The sequence below is a fragment of the Hipposideros armiger genome, unplaced genomic scaffold (assembly GCF_001890085.2).
Source record: "Hipposideros armiger isolate ML-2016 unplaced genomic scaffold, ASM189008v1 scaffold_28, whole genome shotgun sequence".
NCBI lineage: Eukaryota > Metazoa > Chordata > Mammalia > Chiroptera > Hipposideridae > Hipposideros > Hipposideros armiger.
The window spans coordinates 3,916,985-3,940,273 of NW_017731378.1; the positions used below are offsets into that span (position 1 = coordinate 3,916,985).

A 23,289-nucleotide genomic window follows, 5' to 3' on the forward strand; every position below is an offset into this window, starting at 1 on the left:
AAAAAAAAAATCTTTAAAAAAAAAAATCAAGTTGTGTACTTCGCATTATGTAAGGTATTCATCAATCTAAAAAAAAAGTCTGTGTTCATATATATATATATATATATATGAAAATGTAATAGCACCCATGCAGAACAGTACAACAGAGGCAAGTAGATACCCCGATTTGCACACTGAGGACATCAATCTAAAATAATAACCAAAGAGTGAACACTTATTTAGCACTTAATATGTACCAGGCACTGTTCTATACACTTTATATACATTAGTTAGTTGTATCCTCACAACAAACCTATGACTGAGGAACTTTATAATAAAACTAAAGCATGAAGTGGTTTAAAAAAAAACAAAAACTTGCCAATGTAAGTGCGAGTAGGGACATAGGGACTCAAACTCAGAAAGCCTAGTGTTAAGAGTTCCAGCTCTTAACCACTACGTTCGAGTGTCTCTCAAAGGGCAAAGGAATAAGCAGAAGTAGAGAAACCTGCACATAAACAAAACTGAGGATCTGCAGAGAAACTGTGAAGAGATTCCAGCTGAGTAAGGAGAAAGAGTATATACTCATCAACCTTATAAACAAATTTTGTAGTGTCCAAATGTCTTTTTTTTTATTAGTTTCAGGCATACATACTTAGTGATCAGAAATTTGCACCCCTCACAAAGTGATAACCCCAACAAGTCTACTACCCACCCAACACTGTACATAGTTATTAGAACATTATTGACTATATTCCCTAGGTGGCACTATACATCTCCGTGACTATTTTTTTTAATTATAGTTGACATTTAATAATATTTTATATTAGTTTCATGTGTAGAGAATAGTGGTTAGACATTTATATAACTTATAAAGTGATCCCCCCAATAAGTCTACTACCCATCTGACAATACACATAATTTCTACAATACTATTGACTACATTCCCCATACTGTACTTCACATCCCGGTGACTCTCCTGTAACTATCAATTTATATTTCTTAATCCCTTCACCTTTTTCACCCATCCCTCCAACCCCCTCCCATCTATTGTAGTAACCATTAGTTTGTTCTCTGTATCTATGGGTCTGTTTCTGTTTTGTTTGTTCATTTATTTTGTTCTTTAGATTCCACATATAAGTGAGATCATATAGTATTTGTCTTTCTCAGTCTGACTTATTTCACTAAGTATAATACCCTCTAGGTCCATCCATGTAGTTGCAGTGCCCAGATATCTTGAGTTGCCAGTGGGTAGAGTGCCGTGGTGGAAAAGTAAAAGATAATTGTCTGATGCATGCATATGTATATAAATATCAATAATGGTAAAGTAAAAAGGGGAGATAGACTAATGCAATGGAAGAAAACTTGGAAGGAAAAACTGGAGAAGAATCTGAGTGTCTAGTCAAGTTGATGGATATATCCAACATGGTAACTAAAAAAAAAAAAAAAAGGCTGAAATACACTGATCTCCATTACAAGATTTAATTGATACTATTGTACTTGAGCTTAGTCAGTGCTCTTAGAATAATTCTGCACTGAAACTTGATAATGAGTGGAAAGATACAGTAAAGTAAGACAGACAGATGAAATGGAGAGCAAGTCAATTTTAAGTCTGTACAACCCTCAGCTTAGGAGAGAACATGCTTTACCACTGCAGAGCTGCAGAATCTCCTGGGGTGCCTCTTGGAAATGTAGATTCCTAAGCCCCCTTCTCTACTACTGAAACAAACTTTAAAGATAAGAACTAAGGGGTCTACATTTTTCACAACCACCAGTATCGGTGGTTCTCAATTCGGGCAATTTTGCCTCTCAGGGAACATCAATTCCTGGAGACATTTTTGGTTGTCACAACTGGAAGGGGAGATAATACTAACACCTACTGAGTAGAGTCCAGAGATGCTGCTAACCCTCTTACAATGCATGGGACAGTATCCACAACAAAAAATTATCTGGCCAATATGTCAACAGTGCAGAGGTGGAAAAACCCTTCCCCAACTAATTCTGATGCTTACTAAAGTTTGAGTAGTACTCATTAAAGCCTTAAACCAGGCTTTGAAAGGAAAAGAGCATCTGAAGAGAGATGATTTTGAGAGAATAAATAAAACTTCTACCATCTCTAGAAAAGGCACTGGAGTAACACTTACCTATCCCCATTTCATTCTCCCTATAGGATCTTGGCCCCAGTTTGCCTATCTGTGAAAGGTCACTGCAAGACACACTAACTATAGTAATCCACATTCTTGGTGAAGGAAATGAAAATTTCTTCTATCTGCCTAGGAGTTGTGGCTGAGTCAAATATAACCATTGTCTAACCATGAGCCATTCACCCAATACACAAAAGGAGGCAATGTTTATAAAGCTGGAAATAGTCTCCTGCCCCGACTCTCCTCAAAGTTCCCCAGTTCCTCTAGAGACAAGGCTTTTTTTTTTTTTTTAAATCTTTAAGCAGAAGTTATCCACTCCCTAAGTTTTCTGCAAGGCATACCACACTCTCTGGAGGTAATACTAACAGTTGTAAGCATTTAAGAGAATGCTGGAGGGCCGGCAGAGTGGCTCAGTTGGTTAAGAGCACGAGCTCTGAGCAACAGGGTCACCAGTTTGATTCCCACATGGGCCAGTGACCTGCACCCAAGCTGAGCTGCCAACAGGTGGCAGGATGGCTCAGCTGGTGAGAGCACATGCTCCTAACAACAAGGTTTCCGGTTCGACTCCCGCAAGGGGTGGTGGGCTGTGCCCACCAGCAACTAAGATTAAACATGACACTTGAGTTGAGCGTCCCACGGCTGGATGGCGATGGGACTTGGAGCTGAGCTAGCTGCACCCTCCACAACTAAGAATGAAAGACAACAACTTGGCTGTTCCCCTTCTCCAATTCACCAATAAAATCTTTAAAAAAAAGAAAAAGAAAGAGAGAATGCAGGGTACTCCTCCAAACCTCAACCCTTCATTTCTCAAACTAGTTCCTAACATGCCTCTTCCTTTCTGAAGGTCCCAAAGATTTGGCTCACTTGCTAGATTCCACATGGTCCAGATCGGCCTTCTAAATTTACCTTCGTCTAAATCTATACTTAATTCATTTCCTGGACACAGGGGTGGGCACTGTATTGTGTTGCTACTGTTCCACATGGTTCCTTGCCACAGCTTCTTCCACAGCATGAGACACAGGTTCTCCCAATTCCACCCCACTAACTGGCTCCAAAACACGTATATAACTCCTTTCCATTTTAATGTAGTTTTAATGCTAGTGACTCCAAGTCTTTTATATATCCAAAATGGAGTAAGGCCTGCATTCTTGAAGCCACCTCTCTGAATTCCTTCCCTTCGTGGATAAGTCCAGGATAGGCCACCATCCTCTTATTCTACCACTTTTCTTTTTTAAATTCCTGGGGACGGAATTCATCACTCATTCCTCCAAATCTTTCAAATCACAGGCTACCATTCAGGGTGATATACTCGTATAATAAACAACACAACTGAGTACTCATTATATACTTGGCACTTTCTAAGTGCTGTAATCCTTACAATAACCAGATGAAATAGGCACTAGAAGCATGATTTTACTTTGCCCAAAGCAACACAGCAAATAAGTGGTAAAACCACTAAATCTTTCTCTCTGGCAGCCAGTCCTTCTCCCTATCAGAATATCCCATTAGTGCAAAAACTCAAGTGTTGACTAGTAGAACATTCAAAATCCAGATTCAGTTAAAGTTCTATGACAACTCCAAACTGATACCCATATCAACATTCCCACTTTATCCAAAAAATACTCATCTCAGATCATCGTCTGACAAGCACCATCCCTGCTTTCTAAGTACTAGGACAGAACCAGCCTGATTCAGTAAGTATATGAGCTACTACGGGGCAGCGTCCATATCCAGTGTGTGCTCTGGGCAGTTCTCCCCTCATAGTGGGGGTTTAGCCTGTACCTGAAAGTGAAGTAATTCAGGGACTTTCCCAAGACTAAGCAGCAAGCAGCAAAACCAGAAATTTCCCAGTCTCTACAACAGGTATCAGCCACTGTCTGTACCTACTAACAGTGAACTCGCTTCACAGAAGATAATTCAGTCCAGTCCCATCAGAATTGGCTGAGTACGCCTGCTTTCACAAACTAATAATACAGATGAAGAGGTTTAAATAAATATGACCGACTACCTCAGGTTCCCTTTCAAATTATTTTACACAAGAAGGAATGCAGAAAGAGGAACCAACTCCAAATTGACAGGATTTCAGCAAACTGATTGAAAAATCATGTTTTTCTGACATCTCCCAGAATGAGAATTCATTGTGAGATCCTCTTCTCAATGAGCAGGAGCCTCTTGCAAATTAATACTGTCTGTCTCCTGCTCAATCCCTGAACTTCCTCAAAGAGCACAACGTCACTCATGTCTTCTTCATTTCCTTTCCTATTGAACCATACATACAAGCCTCATGAGTACCACCTAAGTATAAAATCAAAGTTTATAAGACAGACTCCTCTTTCTTAAAGAAAGCCCAAAAAGGTAACTGCAACCTTGCAAAGTAAGTTGATTTCTTGCTAGCTTAATAACTAACATTTATCGATATCTTACAATAACACAGGCATAGTATAAGACAAAAAGGGGACCTAAAATTATGTTATGGTTCTTGCCTTGAGAAGCTCACTATTAAATGGGAGAAGTACATATTCTGATACTTCCTTATAAACAAACAAAGTAAATATTTCTCCCCAGGATTTTTTTCATATATGCCCTCACTTACTCAGTGGCATGATATTAAGATCACCAGACCTCCTTAATTCCAGCTGCTTACTTAACATCTCCATGTGCACATCCCACAAGCAAACTGATCTCAGCACACCAGACTATGTTCCCTATACCTCATTCTATAGCCACCCCAACCCTTAAAAAAACCTCTAATTTTTCTAATCCATATCCTGGCCGATGAAATTCACATTCACCCAATCTCTCAAATTAGAGACCTTAGCCCACTCTCTCTCCCCAGTCACTAAGTCCTGTTGCATCTATCTCAGAATTATTTCTAAAATCCATTCCCCTCTTACTCCCACTGCCACACTTTATTCAGACTTTCAGTCAACTGCAACAACTCTAATTAGTCTCCCTGCCTCATTTCTCATTAATTTCATCTGCACTTCTGTCACGCCCTAACATAAAAGGCTCAGATGGCTCCCTATTCTCTTTTCAACCTCACCTACTGTCAACTTCCCCACCACACATCCTGTTTGGGACAAATTTCTGACACTTAAACATCGTGTTATTTTTTTCCCCTCACTTTCACCATGCCTCTGTACATGCTATTCTCTCCAATTGAAATACCTTTCCTTACTGATGCGAGCTCCTACTCATCCCTCATCACCCAACTCAAGTATCTCCTATGAAGATTTCCCAGACTCTCCCAGGCAATGGCAGTTCTTCACACCGTAGAAATAGCCCTATAAAGATATGTAACACACAGCACTACAATTTTCATATGTCTCTCTGAAGTCCTTGAGGAAAGATACATTTCTAACCCCTGTGCCAATTACATAGTAAGTGCTCAGTAAATGTGTGTTGAATAAATAGTTCATCTTCATATATCCCAAATCAATTTATTTCACTATTTCCCCCCAATTTTATGGATTCTTGAACTTGGTTCTATGTGATATTTCAACTTTTGTAACAACTTATTTGAGTTTTCAAGGGTTTTTTTCAATTATTATACAAATGTTGAATGAATGAACTATGCCTAAACATCTGATGAAAACACCTTAAAGGCTTTCCTATTAACTAAAAGAATGGTAATTCTCCCATTACAATCCTAACAAGAAGGATCCACCTATCTCTAGGCTGATTATCTGAAAAGCCTTCACATAGGAAGTATTATGCACACAAATCCAACTGAAGGCACACCCAAATAATTCCAATTAACTTATGGCTGGTGCACACACCATATTTGCCCTGGTTTACAAAGTCACTGAGAGCTCAGAATAGCAAAGAAACAGCTCTCACTAAGCTTCAAAACTTTTTCTGGAGAAGAAGAACTGGGGAGGGTCTGATGATCCAGAAACATTTATTCGGGCCTGGCTCAAGTTTCTACTTCCCCATTCTGCAAAGGCAGCACTCCTCAGCTTCGGATAGCTCTCCCCCAGGGATCCAGTTTTTCCCTCCTCTTGTTTATTCCCTACACTTGCCTGGGAACAGGTTCGTTTTCCAGGCTTGCACCAAGTAACCCAGAGAAAACACAGTAGCTTCACTGATTCTGTGAGAAGGGTGGGATGAAGTCCGTCGGTCAGAGACTTTAAAAAGAGGTACAGAAAGGGGGCCCTTTCGGGATACCTGAAGACCTGGGGCAGACCAGCCTTCTTCCTCTAGCCTTTCTCAGAGGTCTTGCCCCAAGCCCTCACCCCAGGGCCAGGCTGGGCTGAAGGCCACCCAGGGACGGGAACAACCTGGGATGAGAGGAAGCTTGAGGGGTCAGGGTCAGCCCGTGTTGGGAGTCAAAGGTCAGCACCTCGGCTACCAGGAGTGCCCAACAGGGACCGGGAGCCTGAGGGACGTGACAGGCACCGGATGGTCGGACGAACAGGCCGCTGGGTCAGCAAGCCGCTTCGCGCTCCGCTCCACCGCCTCGGGCCCAGCCTCCCCACCGCAAGCAACCTCAGCCCGCCTCAGCAGCCGTCCTCCCTCCCTCTCCCCCTTCACCGTCACCCCCGTCGTCCCCTAGGCGAACGCAGGCCCCGCCCCCAGAGCCGCCTCGGGGCCAAGGCCTAGTACGCAGGACCCGCAGACGTTGGCCAGGTTCCGGGACCGGCCCGGGCTGGCGCTGCTTACCGAGCCCTGGCTCCTCCTCCACCACCCGCGCCGCTCCCCGGATCGCTCGCTCCGGACGCCACCGACGCCGCCGCTGCTCAGGGATCACGGCCGTGTTCCCGACCTCCCCGACCCTTCCCCGGGCCCACCGTGCCTCGCCGGGTCCTAAAGCCCGCCTTTCATTGGTTCGTCCACGCCTGCTTCCTGAGGCTGGTTCAGACCACGACTCCCAGCAACCTTCACAAAGACAACAACTCCCGAAATGCACCGCGAGAACGAAATTAGCAAAAGAAACATCTATTGAGGATCTTCTGGATGCAAGTTGCAATAGCAATGTTTTTAAATATGGCAGACTCTGAACTGGCAGTTCCACTTCTAGAAGTAAATGTATCCTCTAGAAACACTAACAGAATTTGGAAAGATATATATTCCAACCTGTTTATTGCAACTTTGTAAGTGAAAAATTAGAGACAAATTCATTCATCCAACAAATATGTATTGTGTGCCTACTAAGTGCAAAGCATCGAGTAAGGCTGTGTTAACTTAGTAAGTAAACTTTCTGAGTCTGCTTTCATGTATGCAAAGTGAAAGGTTAAAAAAATATATTCAGAGCAGTGGGAGATTAGTGTTGGGGGATGTCATTCAATCCTTACAGTGACTTTTTGAAGTAGGTACTTAACAGATGACAAAACCAAGGCTCTGCATGATTAAACAGCTTGCCTAAGGTTCTAGAGTTAGTAAGATGTAAAGAAGATTTTGAACTCAGATCTATCAGGTAAGAGATCTTAATGACCTAGAAGGTCAAGTTCTTTCTTGGAAGATTTTTATTTTTCTTGTCTATTTACATAGCAGTGTAAGATGAAATTAGTGGTAAAAACTTTGCCTTAATAGACTATAAAAAAGAATGAGAAGGGGCAAGAGGAAGGCATCTTGAGGTGAACCCCAATAGTTCCTGAACACTAGTTAGAAGCTTCCTCTCCAATTGAAAGAACCCTTTTCCATACCTGATTCCCTTTTAAGAAGTCTTTGTTGAGCATGTGCTCAATACCCAGCTCTGGAAGTAGTAAACAAAAATTACAATTCTGAGATTATATTGTAACAAAGTGATAGAGAGAGAGAGAGAGAGAGAGAGAGAGAGAGAGAGAGAGAGAGAGAGATAGACAGACAATTAAATGTCTTAACTATCAGTGAATCATCAAGGACAGATATAGAAAGGCTCAAGTTGTAAATGCTCCCAAAAATTCACAGAAGGGAAAATTCCATGTCAATCTCCGGAGGCTTGCTGGGGGAATGGAGACAAGTGTTAGAGGAGAGGAGAAAGGAAAAGATAGTATGAGGGTGAAGCAATACAATATACTGCCTAAGCCTATGTCTGGGAAGTGGATTAAGTACAGATTCAGACAACAATGGTAAGTTAAGAAGGCCATACACTGAGTAGGTAAGAGCACAATCTATGAAACAGTGTGGGAAAGAATCCCAGGTCTGCTACCTACTAGCTGTATGACTTTGGACAAGCTTGAGCTTTCTGAGCTTTAATTTCCTATCTGAAAAGTGAAGATAATAAAAGGCCTATGTCACACTGGTTTGATTATTCAGCACAGAACCCTCCCCCTCTTAACTGTAAGGGCTTCTTCCTTTGGGTATAGTTTTGGTGGAAAACCAGGCCTTGAACAATGAAGGTAAGTGAGCTTACATGACCTAAGCTTGGCCTCTGAGTGCAGCCTCCAAAGAGTTCAGCTCTTGATCAAAAGATGCAAAGATGAAGGGATGGTCAGAATTTTGTTTATAACAGGTGTATCCTGGCTGGATGTTCTGCTGAAAAACAGTTGTGCTTCCTATTCCTTGGTCTTCAGAGAGTGTCTTTGTTCCTGCTCATTTTCCAAGCCTAGTCTTCCTATCCCCTGCAGATTCTGTTAGTCCCTTATGTTCTAATACATTTCATTTTTATTTAAGATAACCTATTTCTATAACTATTCTGAAACACTTAGCCAAAGTGTTCCTAAGTGATATCACACACACACAAACATGTACCCCCTCAAGCTTACTTATTCCTGCACCATACACCTATTGAGGTCTTTCTTTGTGCCAGGCTGTACTCTAGAAATGAGGGTGCAAAGATAAAATAAATCCTATGGCAACTAGGAACAGCTGGATGAGGATCAAATTTGGACAGGAAGGTGATGTTTAGGACATGTTGAGATTGAAATGTCTATGAGACATCGAGGCAGAAATATTTAGTAGCCATGTGGATACCCTTTATTGGAACTCAGCAGAGATATGTGGGCTGTAAATAAATATTTTGGAGCCATTGGCTTAGTGGTAATGGTTCAAGCCATTGGCTTAGGAAGAAAGCTAAAAATAAAAAATAAAAGGACACAAGATAGAATTTAAACACCTACATTTCAAGGATGGTAGAGAGAGATGAACCAATGGCAAATGAAATTCTGAAGATAATACTATCTAAAAAAGAGGAAAATGACAGGAGAAAGTCCCACAAGAGGACTTTCAATAAAGAGGTTGTCAAATGTCTCAGAGAGAAAAGAAAATTAAAATGTCCTTGAAGATCTCAGGAAAATCTGCTTCAGGGAAGTAGTAGTTTGAGGGATGAATGGAAGAAAAGAAAGTGGAGGCAGCAAATGCTAGAGATCTTTGCAAGAAGCTTGACTGAAAGGAAAGGGAAAGCTAGCCATAGGGCTAGATAGAAGTGGGGAGATGAGGATGAAAGAGTGACTTCTAAGACAGGACAGAGGAAAGTTTCTATGCTAAGAGCAAGAGGACAGAATGAAGTTGATGAAATAGAAATGGATGCATGTTCTCAGGGAAGTTATCAGGGGAGAGAGGAAGAAGCAGGCTTCACAAAGAGAGAGTGGACTTGGAGGGAGAAGGAATAGCACATCACCTGAGAAAGCAGGGGTGGAAAGCACCCCTACATATCAATTTGTAGGTGTTGCTGGAGAATTTACACACAGACTCAGTGCCTCTAAAGTATGTTTTAATTTTGTTTTCTAGCAAATTGTTAGTTTTGATGATGAATTGTTGGTTTGGTGCACTGACGCTCGACTCAGATTGTCTATGGTTAAAAGCTCACCTCTACCTCTACTATTTAATATCTGCGTGATCTTGGTCAATTTACTTAATCTCTCTGTGCTTTATTTTCCTTATCTGTAAAAGGGACTTGTGGAGGGGGTGCAGGGAGCTGTCAGACAGTGAGTGCTATGAAAGTATTAGCTATTACAATTATTTTTCCACCAGATTATCACCTCACTGAAGTTGAGGTTTTCTATTTTGTTCAGGGCTGTCTACTCAGAGTAGGGGCTCAATAAATTTTCATGAATAAATGAGTTGGGGTAAGAGAGCGAGGCTTGGAGGGAAAGAAAGCCTTGGGAGTAAGACGCTTTCAGTTCAGAGTTTAGCAGGACTAGAATCCCGATTACGAGTCAAACTCTGGGCCACTCCCGGCTTTCTGGGGCCCAAAGCAGCCGGCCTACACCCAGGCTCAGACAGCGTACCTAGGGATAGCGAAGTCGCAGGCGCTGAGACCATTGGGTGCTCGGGAAGCTCCTCCCCCCGGCGAGGTTCTCGTGGCTCCTCCCCTGGAGGGCGGTGTCGCGCCCACCCGGCGCGAACAGGAGCAAGCCCTGAACTTGCCTAGAAGGGAGGGCAGGGCGGGGCGGAGCCGACTCTCAGGCCCGGCCTCGGCCCACCTCATCCAAGGGGGACGGAAGTCTCAGCCCCACTCTCTACCTCCCCTCGGGAACCTTGGACTGAGAGCCAAGCCTCGCCCCACCGGGCGACCGGGCCCGGGCGTATTCCGGGACGGGCGGCACTATGAAGCGTGCGGCGACTCTGCGCCTGCTCTCGGATCTGAGCAACTTCAGCGGCGCGGCCCGGCTCCGGGAGTTGCTGGATGCGGACCCAGAGGTCAGAGTCCGCTGCAGCCCGGACGGCCGCCACCTGCTGCTACTGCGACCCCCGGGGGCGCCGGCCCCGCAGCTGCTGGTTGCGGTGCGTGGACCCGGCGAGGAGCTGGAGCGTGCCTGGCCGGTGGGCAACCCCTCACCGCTAGACGGCTTCTTCCTGCCGTGGCCGGTGCGACCGGCGCTGGTCTTGGTATGGGAGAGTGGCCTAGCCGAGGTGTGGGGAGCGGGCGTAGGGCCTGGCTGGCAACTGCTGCAGAGCACCGAGTTGTGTCCGGACGATGGATCCCGCGTGGTGGCGGTAGCGGCGCTCCGAGGCCGCCTGGTGTGGTGCGAGGAGCGTCAGGCTGATGCTGAGGGCTGGCTAGTGCCGCCCTCCGCAGCCTTCAGCCACTGGGTGTGTGTCAGGACACTGGAGCCCAGCGGGGAGGCTGGCACCAACCTGGGCCGCACACACATCCTCCTGCACCACTGCCCCCCTTTTGGGCTTCTGGCCTCCCGCAAGGACCTCTTCCTGGTGCCCACTGCCACCACCTGGCCTGGCGTGGGCCATATTCTACTCATCTGGAGCCCAAGCAAGGGTAAGGTGATGGTGGCTGCCCCAAGTCTTGGCTTCTCCCACAGTAAGAGCCTGAATCTTGGACGAGGGGACACATGGGACTTCCCAACTCTCCTTCGAGACCTTCCTGGGCTGCTGTCCCCCAGGCAGCCATTGACTGTACATACCTGGGCCCCAACTCCCAGGGGACTGCTATTGCTTGACTTCAGGGGCACTGTGAGCCTGGTGCAATCCCATGGTGGTACCCGGGCAGTGGGCACCCTGCAGGAGGCACCTGTAGGCCTGGCAGGGTCTGCAGCACTGGGAACATTTCATGGCACTCTGGCCTGTGTGCTGGGCTCCACATTGGAACTGTTGGACATGGGCAGCGGGCAGCTGCTGGAGAGGAAGGTCCTCAGTACAGACCGAGTACATTTGCTGGAACCTCTAGCCCCTGGCACAGAGGATAAGGAAGAGCTGGAGACACGAGGGGGTCTTCGTTTGCTTTCAGCCTTAGGTCTGTTTCAAGTAGGCTGGGAAGCCCCACAAGGCCTTGAGCTGCCTTCAGCTGAAGACCTGGTGTTTGAGGAAGCCTGTGAGTACTACCAGCGACGGAGCCTGCGGGGTGCCCAACTCACCCCAGAGGAACTGAGACACAGCAGCATGTTCCGGGCACCTCAGGCCCTGGCCTCCATTCTCCAGGGCCACGTGTCCCCACCTACACTATTGACCATATTGAGGGCTGAGCTTCGGGATTACCGGAGTTTAGAGCAGCTCAAAGCCCAGCTGGTGGCTGGGGACGATGAAGAGGCTGGCTGGACTGAGCTGGCAGAGCAGGAAGTGGCACGCCTACTGAGGACCGAGTTGATGGGAGACCAGCTGGTCCAGCTCAACACCATTTTCCAAGCCCTTCCTACAGCAGCCTGGGGTGCCATCCTCAGGGCCCTGCAGCTCCAGCCAGATGGGAATGGCAGGTTTAGGTCCCAAGCTCCACCTGATATGTGGAAGAAGGTACTAGGGGGTACAGCAGCTGGAAAGGAACCCCCCAATGGAGTACTGCCCCTCTTTGAACTCCTGTGCCAATACCTCTGCCGGCTGGAACCACGATGGCTGCCACCCTTTGTGGAGCTGGCACAGCAGCAGGGTGGGCCTGGCTGGGGGGCAGGGGGCCCAGGGCTCCCCCTGTATCGCCGAGCCCTGGCAGTACTAGGTGAGGAGGGGACCAGGCCTGAGGCACTGGAGCTAGAGTTGCTTTTGGGCAGTGGGCGGCCCAAAGCTGTGCTCCAAGCTGTGGGGCAGCTGGTGCAAAAGGAGCAGTGGGAGCGGGCTCTAGAAGCTGGCCTGGTCTTTAGCCCCTCCAGCCCCCTGCTTCGAAGTGAGATCTTCAAACTGCTGTTGGCTGAATTTGCCCGGCACCGCCGACTTGATGCTCATCTCCCCCTCCTTTGCCGGCTGTGCCCACCAGACCTAGCTCCCACTGAGCTCCTGCTGCTACTGCGGACACACCTCCCAGATGAGTCAGATCCACCCACCCCATTCCCTGAGCCTGGGGCAGAGCCCCCTCTCACTGTGGGCTTGCTCAGAGTTCTACTGGAGCAGACTGGGGCTCAAGTACAGCCCTCAGGCCCAGTTCTAAGCCTATACGAGGACATCCTCTGGGACCCAGGCACTCCACCCCCGACCCCACCACGGGGACCTATGACTACCCTCCAGACATCAGACCACCCAGGCCTGGATGCCTGGATACCATCTGGACGGGGCCTCTATGTGACTGACACAGGCTGAAAATAGCTTCTCTGATCAGGGAAGGGTGCCTAGGAGTTGTCGAGGTTCAGGGTGGGACCTGTGTGTGCAATACTCTTCTTTCTTCTGGAGCATTGTTAAATATATATATATATATATGCAAAATATTGTCATATAATAAATATGTTTGGTCTATCCTCAGGTTTTTCTCATGGCACAGAGCTCTCCTAAAACCCTTGGATTTTCCTGAGTGATAGGAGTGTCTTCTGTTATTCATAACGGACCCCTTTAGGGGTAATTTATCAAATTAGGGATAATATATCAAATTATCACACCTCTCTTACACTAATGAGGTAACTTAGGGTAGGGCCCCCAGCTTCAGAATGGGGCTAGTCACTAGAAAGACCAAGTGATGGGAGGGTTGGAATTTTCAGCCCCATCCCCAGCCTCCTAGGAGGTGAGTAGGACTAGAAATTGAGCTCTATAAAAACTCCCAGACAAGGAAATTTGATGAGCTTCTAGACTGATGAACACATCAAGGTGCTGGGAGAGTGACACCGAGAGAGGGCATGGAAACTACCTACACACACACACACAACACACACACACACACACACACACACACCCGTACCTTGCTGTATGCATGGATTCCATCTAGCTTTTCCTGAATTGTATCCTTTGTAATAAACCTGTAAACATAAGTAAAGTAGTTCCCAGAGTTCTGTGAGCCATTCCAGCAAATTATCAAACCAATTTATAGCATGGGAATTCCCAATTTATAACCAGTCAGAAGTACCAGTGACTTGCAACTGGCTTTTTAAAAAATCTGTATCATTTTATTTTTATTTATTTTTTATGTGACAGGTATTTGAAGTGGTGGCAGACTTGTGGGACTGAGCCCTTAACCTGTGGGGTCTGCACTAACTGCAGGTAGGTAGTTAGTGTCAGAATTAAATTGATTTGTAGGACACCTATTTGGTGTCCACAGAGAATTGGTGGTTGGTGTTAGAAAACACTCCAGAAATACATACACATTTTGTGTGTTTTTGAACAGCTGAGGGTCTCAGAGGGTTGTGGGTTATAGAGGGAGTTGTAATCTAAATCTGTTGGCTGAAGTGGCCACTTCCAATAATGAAAATAACTAACACTTATGAATATTTACCATGTTTCCCCAAAAATGAGACCTAACCGGAAAATAAGCCCTAGCATGATTTTTCAGGATGCTTGTAATATAAGCCCTATCCCAAACATAAGCCCTAGTTAAGATCGTCAGCCAGACGTAACTGTTTGAATAAATGTAGATTTTTGTACATGAATGACTGAAAAAATGTAGATTGTTGGAGCAAAAATTCATATAAGAACCCATCTTATTTTCGGGGAAACATGGTAATATGTGCCAGGCACTCTGCTGGTCTTTAATAATTACTCAACATTTCTAATAACCCCATCAGGAAAGTACTAATATCCCCATTTTATAGGTGAAGCAATAGGTTTAGAAAGAGGAAATAAGATTTAGAAAGATTATTTGACTGAGGTCAGTCAACCAGAAAGTAGCAGCTCTAAGATTTGAACCACTTTACTGTATAGCCCAGTAGCTGCCATCTGCTTGGGCTTGAATGCACTTATTCCTGACTCAATGCTAGCTTCTCTAGCCTGTTGTAAGGAGGGGGATCTTCAGAGCTGCATCCTTTCCCCAAGACTCTTCTGTTCCCAGGTCGGAACTGTGATAGGTCCTGGGCTCATGCCTTTCTCCCCCAGGATTCCTGGAGCAGCCTCTGGTTAAGGGAAGATTTGCCACAGACAGGAAAGCTACTTGCAGAGCCCTCTGGCTTAGTAACAAGAGTCACTGGAGTAGGGTTGCTTGGAGGACTCCCTAAACCAAGAAACAAGAGCATCTCTGGCACAGATTTCTGTTCATCTGAATTTAGTCAGTAAGACCCCCTCTGAAGAAGCCTTGGCCCTATGCCCACTTCTACCCAAGTAACCTGGATACTACTACTTAGCATTATCCTGGGCCCCCAGCCATCCCTTGTCCAAGACTTGGAACCAAGGTAAGGACTGCCACTGAGTTTTGTTCTCACCTGGGACCTACAGCTTGGATTCTGCTCAGCCTCATCCTAAGCTTAAAGTGACCCTTTAGTTTCATATGGGACATGGGACAGTTCCTCAGTCGCTTGGCAAAGGGGGGCAGCCTCTTAGGCTTGTCAAGTCCTGATGTTACTCTTCAGCCTCATGGAGGTCCTGAGGTGTTTCATCTACATGGCCAAGTCCTGGGGTGGCCCTGCAGCCTCACTGAAGTCTAAGGATGACATCTTGGCCTCATCCAGGGCTTGGATGGCCCCTGTCCTGGCCTTCAAGCCAGGTTGTCTACCAATACCAGGACTCAAGCTTCTGGCTCTTAAGCTACTCTTCCTCCCAGAGGCCCAGAACTAGGGATAGGTCATCCCTCAGCCTCCTCCTCAGCCCCTCTCTGGGTTGGGAGGGGTCCTCCTCCTCCTCCCGGTCTTGAGGCTGGACCCATTATGGCTCCTCAGTGGGCAGCTGGGGATGGCCAAAAGCAGGAATCTGCTTCCTGTTCATGATCCTGCTGAACCGTGGTTGTTTCTTTGACGGATTTGTCTTGGGGCTCCTTCTGTGCTCAGAGGAAAAGGAATTGTACTCAGTGGGCCCCTGGGGGCATAAGCAAAAGAAGGGAGCCAGGCTTTTCCTTGGCATTGTGTGGCTCAAGGAAATTCCTCAGGGCCACCCATTAGTAGGGCCTCAAGGTGGAGAACACCCAGCTTGGCAGCTCTCAGGTCAGGAGCAGGTGAGCTTAAATGGGAATTTTCACTTGCTCTTACAGACTGGGCCCTTGATTATTCTCGTCCTTACTCATACCCCACCTCTAATGTGGGGGGAGGGGGGCTGCGACTGACCCCAAACCATGCTTCAGGACTTTGGAGAAAAGCTCAGGGGTGCAGATACTGTGTGACTGAGTTCTGGTAGAGTGTGTGAGAGGGCTATCAAAGAGATGGCCCAGTGTGGTCTTCCTGAGTCAGTGTGGTCTTCCTTAGCAGAGCTCTGAATAGGTGAGTGGAGATCCCAAGTCTGAGGTCTTTGGTTGGTAGGGAGTGTTTCAGGGCCAGAAGGTAGAGAAGGTCCCTGAACAAGATGTTGAGACCTGGGGAAACGGGAGCTATGAGCTGAGGTCCTTGATCTTGGGTGCTAGGGTAAAGGGGGAAGTTTGGGGCTACAGGTTTTGAGCAGTGGAAAAGACCAGGTCCAAGGTCCCGGGGTAAGTGAGAGAGAGGATCCTAGTACCATTTCCACAAGTATGCCTCACCTTTGGGACCTTCTCAAGTTCACTTGGCAGTAGCCTCTAGAAAGCTTGAAGATGAAGCTAAAGCTAAGCAAGACCAGAATGCAGTCTGGGCAAAGCAGAAGCAGCAAAGCCTAAGTTTCCTCTACCTGCCTATGTGGTCATGGGGCCCAATCCTCCTTTTTTCCTCTCCCTACCACCTACCCACATTCCCATCCCTAGCTCTATACTTCCCTTCCCTTATCAGGGGATCCACTATTTGAACACAGACCACAATTTCCATGCCACCCAATGGCTAGACCACAGAACTACAGGGACCCAAGTCTTCTCCAGCTTGCAAAGGCTAGAGATCAGAGCCCCACCCCTTCCTCTATGTGTGGCCTGTAGAAAATTGGGCCTGGTGGCCAGATTGGGTCAATGTCCAAACCACTCCAGCTTTCCTCTTATGCCCTGACCCACCCTAGGCCTCGCCTTGGCCACCCGTCATTGGAACTGTTACTGTAAGTTCCCCAGTTACTGTACTGTCTCCTCAAATCTAACTTTGCTTATCCAGAGTATTGTAATAAGCAGGTCTGATCAAGTTCAGCACCTATTCAATATTCACAGTAAAGACCAAATTCTCAACAAACACATCTCTTCCTTCATGACTGGCCCTACCTCTCTTTACAGTCTTTTCTCTACTCACTCTTCCATCTCCCACCCTCTGAAGAATATATCGCACTTTGAACTACTTGTGGTTCCCTGAACTCACTAGGCTTCCCAGCCCCACTCCTTATGCTTGGCATGCTTTCTACCCTCTTCTCTGTCTGACCTAAACCCTTTAAGATACATGCAAGCATCGCTTCCTCTCCTACGACTTCCTTACTTGTCCCCAATAGATTTAGTTGCAACTTCTGTTCTCCCATGGTTCTTGGTACATACCTCTAAAAAAGCATTCATCAAATTATGTTTCATTGTCTACTTATTTGTTTGTCTCCCTGACAAAGGGAAGAGACCATGGTTATTTATATTTTTGTATCCTCAGCATGTATAACAGTACCAGTGTCATAGTAGTTTCAATTATTGCACATGCAGGAACTGACTGGTCCCTGTGGCCTAGAGTGAGAAGAGATTAGGCTCTGGGCTTTAGGGATTCTCTGGCTTTCTTCCCTTCTTCCCTTAGGCCAGACTCGCTGGTTGATCCAGACCTGAAATTGATGGAAGTAGATCAACTGAATCTGAAGGAATAACCAGGCCACTTGGGGCAGTGGTAGGGATGGGGAAACCACTGAACCAGGGCCATCTTGGGAGTTGAGGTGGAGTGGAAAGTATGGACATAACTGGTCTAGCCAGGGGCCTCTGATCCCCAAATCAGAAAAGAAGGGGTGGGAAAGCCTGGGTCAGTGAGGTTCTAGGGAGGGATGAGTTGAAGGGGCTAGTGGGAGTTGTGGGGCGAGGTCAAAAGACTGAGGATTGATCCCCATGTTGAATACTGCCATCAGTGAACTTGTTCTTAGGAAGTTTTCAGATGCACCAGAATTTTGTTCATAATGACCTGGGTGGTCAGGGAAAGAGAGGGAGCTTCAGAGACTGGAGAGAGGGCAGTTCTAGAAAACCCCTGCCCCCCAGCTCCATAAGGAGCCACCCCAGGCTGGAACACCTGGCACTCTTACTGCCCTGAAGAAAAGGGAAGAAATATCCTGGAAGTGGCGTCCCAGGTCCCCACTTAGTCTTCCTAGACACAGGCTCCCCCTAGTGGTTCCTCTTGTCACGGTCAGCTCTACCCACTACCCTCAACGCAAGCGGCACACTTGACCATTTCTTGACTTAAAACTGAGGAAGCCTCTGGAAGTGACAAATTAAGGTTCTTTGAAGGCAAGAGAGGTGGTGGTCAGGGCAGAATTCAGGGAGCAAAATCATGGGGAGAGGAAGGGACGCTGGACTTGTAGTAGGACGATACCACCCAAGAGAAAGGGGGCCTGAGCTGCCAGGAAGCTTCCTCTCTGGGGTTGGAACTCTGCCCCAGCCATCAGCCTGACCTGGATAATTTAGTCAGGAGGAAGTTGTGGACCCAGCAGGGTTTCCTGGGAAGGCACAGTGAGGTGAATTTGAAATATAGGAATAAGATATTAGGCCTTATTCAAAATCAGTAGCCTCACTTTATGCACAAAATGTAAAATGGATGTGAATCTTCCCCAAATAAAAATTTTTTCAAAAATCACAATTTCAAGGCTAACTGACCATGTGAATTGTAAACTGTGCTTACACTATTACTACGTGGGTTCCCATTTCTGCTGGTAAACAAAAATTCAGGTGGGGAGGAAGGCTGAATCGGGCTATGAGGTCCAGGCTGAGTGACCAGAGTCACTTACCAGTTGTGGGTAGAAGTCTTAGAGTGGTTTCTCCTCTAATTCTCAGAGGAAGGGCTTGGGGCCTGGAACCAAAGATCTCTGCACAGGAGCAAGAAGAAATGTGAGGAGGACAGAGTCAGAGAGATGAGTAAGAGGATGGAGTTGGACCAGGAGAACAGATAGAGGAGACAGAGAGATGGGGATGGGGAAATGGTCCTGGGACAAAAAGGGAAATTCATTCACTCTGGGAAGCAGAGGAGGCTCTCAGATGTGAATGCTGGGCGATGGAGGAAGGGGCAGTGGGGGATCCCTTGGGGCCTCTCACCAGAATTATGGCCAAAGCATAGATCCAGTGGAATAGCTGGTCTAGATCTGGTCTCCCAGAGGTTTCCATTATTCAAGAAAAAGGAAGGGAGAGTGAGGGGGTGGACTTCACCAAGAATGAGGATGGTCCACTTCATCCTGGGCCTCCCTGAGCTGGAGATTTTGGAGGAGCAAATGGTCCAGGTGTCTCACAGGTTTCAGGTCCTCAGGCTTTGGCAGTTATTCAGATTCCAAGGTGATGTGCAGTCTTCTCAAAGTCTCTATTATTTTTGGTTTGTACTGGAGAAAAGTGGGGAGAGGTGGGCATTGCCCCTATCCCTAACAGGCCTACGCAGGTTCTAGGAGCAGCCTGGAATTTCAGAACTGGGGACAGGGTTTTCCAAGCAGAGGTGGACAGAGCCCTGACGCTGGTGGTTGGGAAGGCTACAGCAGGGTTCTGGTAATCACAGTGGGGGAAGGGAAGGGAAGGCTAAGGAGAGGTATGGAGTGGAGGGACCCAGAGATAGCCAGGTGAGTGTCCTGAACCACAGCAGTGGGAACACTGACCTAGATATCACTGACATAGTTGTCCATGGGGGAAAACAAGTGACCACTCATCAATGACTAGATTGGCTTATTGTTCTCATAGCCCCTTTTGGGATAGTAGCAAGTTAGTGTAGGAAGGGGATTTATTCAGAGCCTAGATGAGAGAGGAAGGACATATCAGTGACCCACTTCCCTCCACCACACTAGGTGGCCACTAGTGAGTTCCCCAGTGAATAGGGGAAGGTAAGGACATGAAGTGGCCTTTGTTGGGTGTAAGAGAAAAGGCTGCTTCGGAAGAGGGGATGGGAATGACTCTGCAGTAGAAAATTTGGAAGTACATGGTCAAGAGAGATCAAACCAGAGAAGGGGAGCCAGAAAGACAGAACATTAGTTGGATTTCATAAACCTTTGTGGTTTCTCCAATAAAAGATAGTTTCTCCCTGTAGAATGCACAACTTCCTAGGTGGCCCCAGAAGATCTCTCTACTGACACCTTGAAGGGGGTGTGTTTTTTATTTTAATGACAAATTTATCTGGAGCTGAGAATGGGCTTTGACTATATGTTTGTCACTTTTGTTAGCCTTGTCCATCATCCCTTTATCAGCAGTCAGATCTTAACTCAAAGAGGGCTCCCATGCTTGGAGTGAAGAAAAACAAGGAAAAGAATCTGTGGTAAATCCATTTCTCCCCTGTGAATAGCTTTTTGGAAGCAGAACTCCAAGGGGTCATGTAGGTGGGGACAGCTGAGGAGCCATCAAGAAAACAAGAGGGGAGCAGTTCTCAGTCAGTCCCAAGTCTGCCTTGCCCCTCCAAGTTCTGTCCGCTAACTTCAATTCCCCGTCACCATCCTGTCAAGCCCTGGTTATCCCTTTTCATTGCTCATATCTCCCATACCCCATCTCTTCAAGTAATGGATTCTAAGCTTGTATGCATTTGATGGTCAAATCCATTAAGTCTACAAGTACACTGAAATTCTTAAAATTTGAATTCAGCACATCTTCTGTATTATAAACCCTGCTGACATCCCAATATCCTCCAGCTGGGTATTCACATGGGTGGGTGGGGGGAATGGAAATGGGGTGGTAGTACAAGAGTAGGATCTGGAGCTGGGGGGATACCCCACCCCTTACCTGTGCCTTCTTGTCCATTATTCCTGGGATATTATAGAGAGACTGTGGGCCCCCTAATGGTTTCCAAGTTTCTCTAACCCCAAATCCATGTGACGGATTCTAAGAAAGGGAATTAGGAACACAGACACTGCTTATATCCATGTCCTTGGAGGTAGAGGGAGCAGGGTGAGGATACCAGAAGTAAAGGAAAGTTTGAAGGAAGGGGGTTTCCTGCCCAGAAATGATCCCTAGGGAGAAGGGACTCAGAATGAGATTGGGTGGGCTGGGGACAATCATCTGTCACCGTGATGCCTGGAATCTCACCCACCTATTCCCATGAGTAGGTGTGACCCAGGCTCTTTGAGAGGCTGGGATTCTGGCGTGAGGGTGGGAACTGAGCCTGGCTCAGAGGGAAATTCTCAGGGTGGAGGGAGAGTTAAATCTCCTCTGTGCCTGGAGGATGGACTTAAGACAGGAGCAAAAGTTGTACTTGTTTTTTTCTGAGGGAGTAGCTGCGATAGGAAATGGTTTCATACAGGTACTTCCTGCTTATGAAATTGCAGATATTCTAGCTCCTGGTAGACAAGGCAGGAGGGAGAGGGAGAGGGAACTCAAGGCCAGGTCAGAATGTGGAAAGAGGTCAAGAGAGGAGAGGAGGATGGGGAAGAGGTCAGGGGGAGGTGTGGAAATTAGGAAGGGATGGATTGAGGTGGGGGATTAGGAATGAGAGAGACTAGAAGAGGGGTCAAGGGCAAATGAGAGGAGCCAGGGTATGGACAGTGGTTGTTTTGTGGGAGTTCTGGGTAATGAAAGGGGATGGTTCTTGGAGGGATGGGGCCCAGATGGGGAGCAAGTTGAATAAGGTGGGGAGGGATCACAGGTTAGCATGTGATCTCCTTGAGGAGACCAGAGGTGTCTCTCACTCTAAGAGACCAGCTTTAAGACATGGGGGGTGGGCACTGGCTAGGGGAGGGGCAATAACATACAGAAGGAGCATGGTCATGGCCTGCAGGAAGCAGGTAGGCAGGTGGTGCTGGAAACTGGACTGATGGAGCTAATAGCCCCTGCAGAACTCACACAGGTAGCAGTACAGACTGAGGCCAGACAGGAAGAGCACCAGACCAAAGATGGGGCAAACACCAGGCACCATTTTGTAGCCAGGTTCATATTTCAAGACCTGGGAGGGCTGAAGGAGGGAGTATGGTCTTATACTTCGGCCAGACATCCAGGTAGCTACTCACCCATCTTACCTCATGTGTGCACAGAGCAGGGAGGGGCAGTGGCAGAGGTGGCCTCTGGAGGCCAGACCAGCAAAGATAAAGAGCTCCCTTTATCTTCTCATAGCTGTCCCACCAAAGGCTGTCCTTGCTTTTTATGCTTTCTGCAAGTCTAGCTCTAGGTGGGGGAGAAGGCAGAGTGATGAGGAAGAATAGATCCAATTAGCCAGCACTTATTGGGCAAAGGGGACCACCTCTCCTATATCCCCTCCTTACACCATCCAGATATACTGACATGGGACAGGAGGGCTCTGATGGGGTGCTCCAGAGCCTCTTTACCTTACTGCTAGACTAGCCTACTTGGCTTACAATTTCTTAGTTCCTAACCATTCCTCCATTTCAATCCTCCCACATGTTCCACTTCAGGATCCCAGCCATTTCTTCTCCTGTGGGCTTCAGAGCATCCCCTGGGGTGACCTGACAGTGCGCTGGCTGGAAGAGGAGAGGTGAAAGGTCTACTTCTGGTCTGACAGGTGGCTAGGGGCAGAGACGTCCTAGTCCTCAGTCTCCCAGGGCCTCTGGGCATATCCCAATAGCTAACTGTTACTGAATGCTTACTCTGTGCCAGGTACTTTCTAAACTCTCTATATCAATTCATCCTCCTAACAACCTTATAAGACAGGTGTTGTTATTATGCCCATTTTAGAGTTGAGGAAACAAGCTCAAAGAGGTTACACAACTTGTTCAGAGTTACCCACCTATAAGTGGTTGGGCAAGGATTCAAAACAGGGGCGTCTATAGCAAGAGCTCATGCCCTAAACCACTGTGCTGTGATAACTCCAGGAATCCCCATTTTAGTTGGGCACCAGCGTCTTCCCAGTTCTCCCAAACCTTAACATTGCCTTCCATCCTTCCCACCCACTTACTCCCCAGATTCAGCAAGCGGCCAAATTATACTTCTTCTCCTCCTGTTCTCAGACCCACAAGTGCTCTCATTCAGGTCATTATTACTTTCCACCAGGATTTTGTCTCGTTTATGTTTAGTATTTGTTATTATAAAGGTAGCACTGAGTACATTAAAGGAAATTTGAAAAATGATAAGAAGAAAAATCTACCTAGCATTAAATCATCTTACTACTACCATTTTACTTTCTTCCCATGTAATTTTTCCTATGTATAGGCCCCTTTACATAATTGCCACCACTTTGTATAATAATTTTTATCCTACTTTTTTTTTTAAAGACTTTAATGGGGGGCCGGCCAAGTGGCATGTTGCTTAAGAGCTGGCTTGGGACGCCCGAGGGCCCTGGTTCAGATCCCACGTATGAGGGCCAGTGACACTGCCCTCTACAGCTAAGATGCTGAACAACAGTTCCCCTTCCCCCAATTCTCCAGCGCTGTTCCTATCTCCCAATTCCCCAATAAAAATCTTTAAAAAAAAAAAGATTTTATTGAGGAACTGGGGAAGGAGAACAGTGCTGGGGGATTGGGGAAGGGGAACAGACAAGTTGCTGTCCTTTTGTTCTTC

The 23,289-nt window shown here is 46.9% G+C and overlaps 2 protein-coding genes across 2 annotated transcripts in view; one reads left to right on the plus strand and one right to left on the minus strand.

The window, feature by feature from the left end:
* The window catches only part of ARMH3 (armadillo like helical domain containing 3), a 192,084-nt gene extending 185,180 nt beyond the window's left edge, over positions 1–6,904 (minus strand). The window contains exon 1 of the mRNA XM_019636282.1: positions 6,783–6,904. The gene's annotated coding sequence lies outside the window, so the exon portion shown is untranslated. The remainder of the gene's footprint in view (positions 1–6,782) is intronic.
* A 3,495-nt stretch (positions 6,905–10,399) lies between these two features.
* Positions 10,400–13,111, plus strand: HPS6 (HPS6 biogenesis of lysosomal organelles complex 2 subunit 3). The gene has a single exon (XM_019636291.1). The coding sequence runs from the start codon at positions 10,590–10,592 to the stop codon at positions 12,999–13,001; it is 2,412 nt and encodes an 803-aa protein (XP_019491836.1). The 5' UTR covers positions 10,400–10,589; the 3' UTR covers positions 13,002–13,111.
* Positions 13,112–23,289: the final 10,178 nt, after the last annotated feature.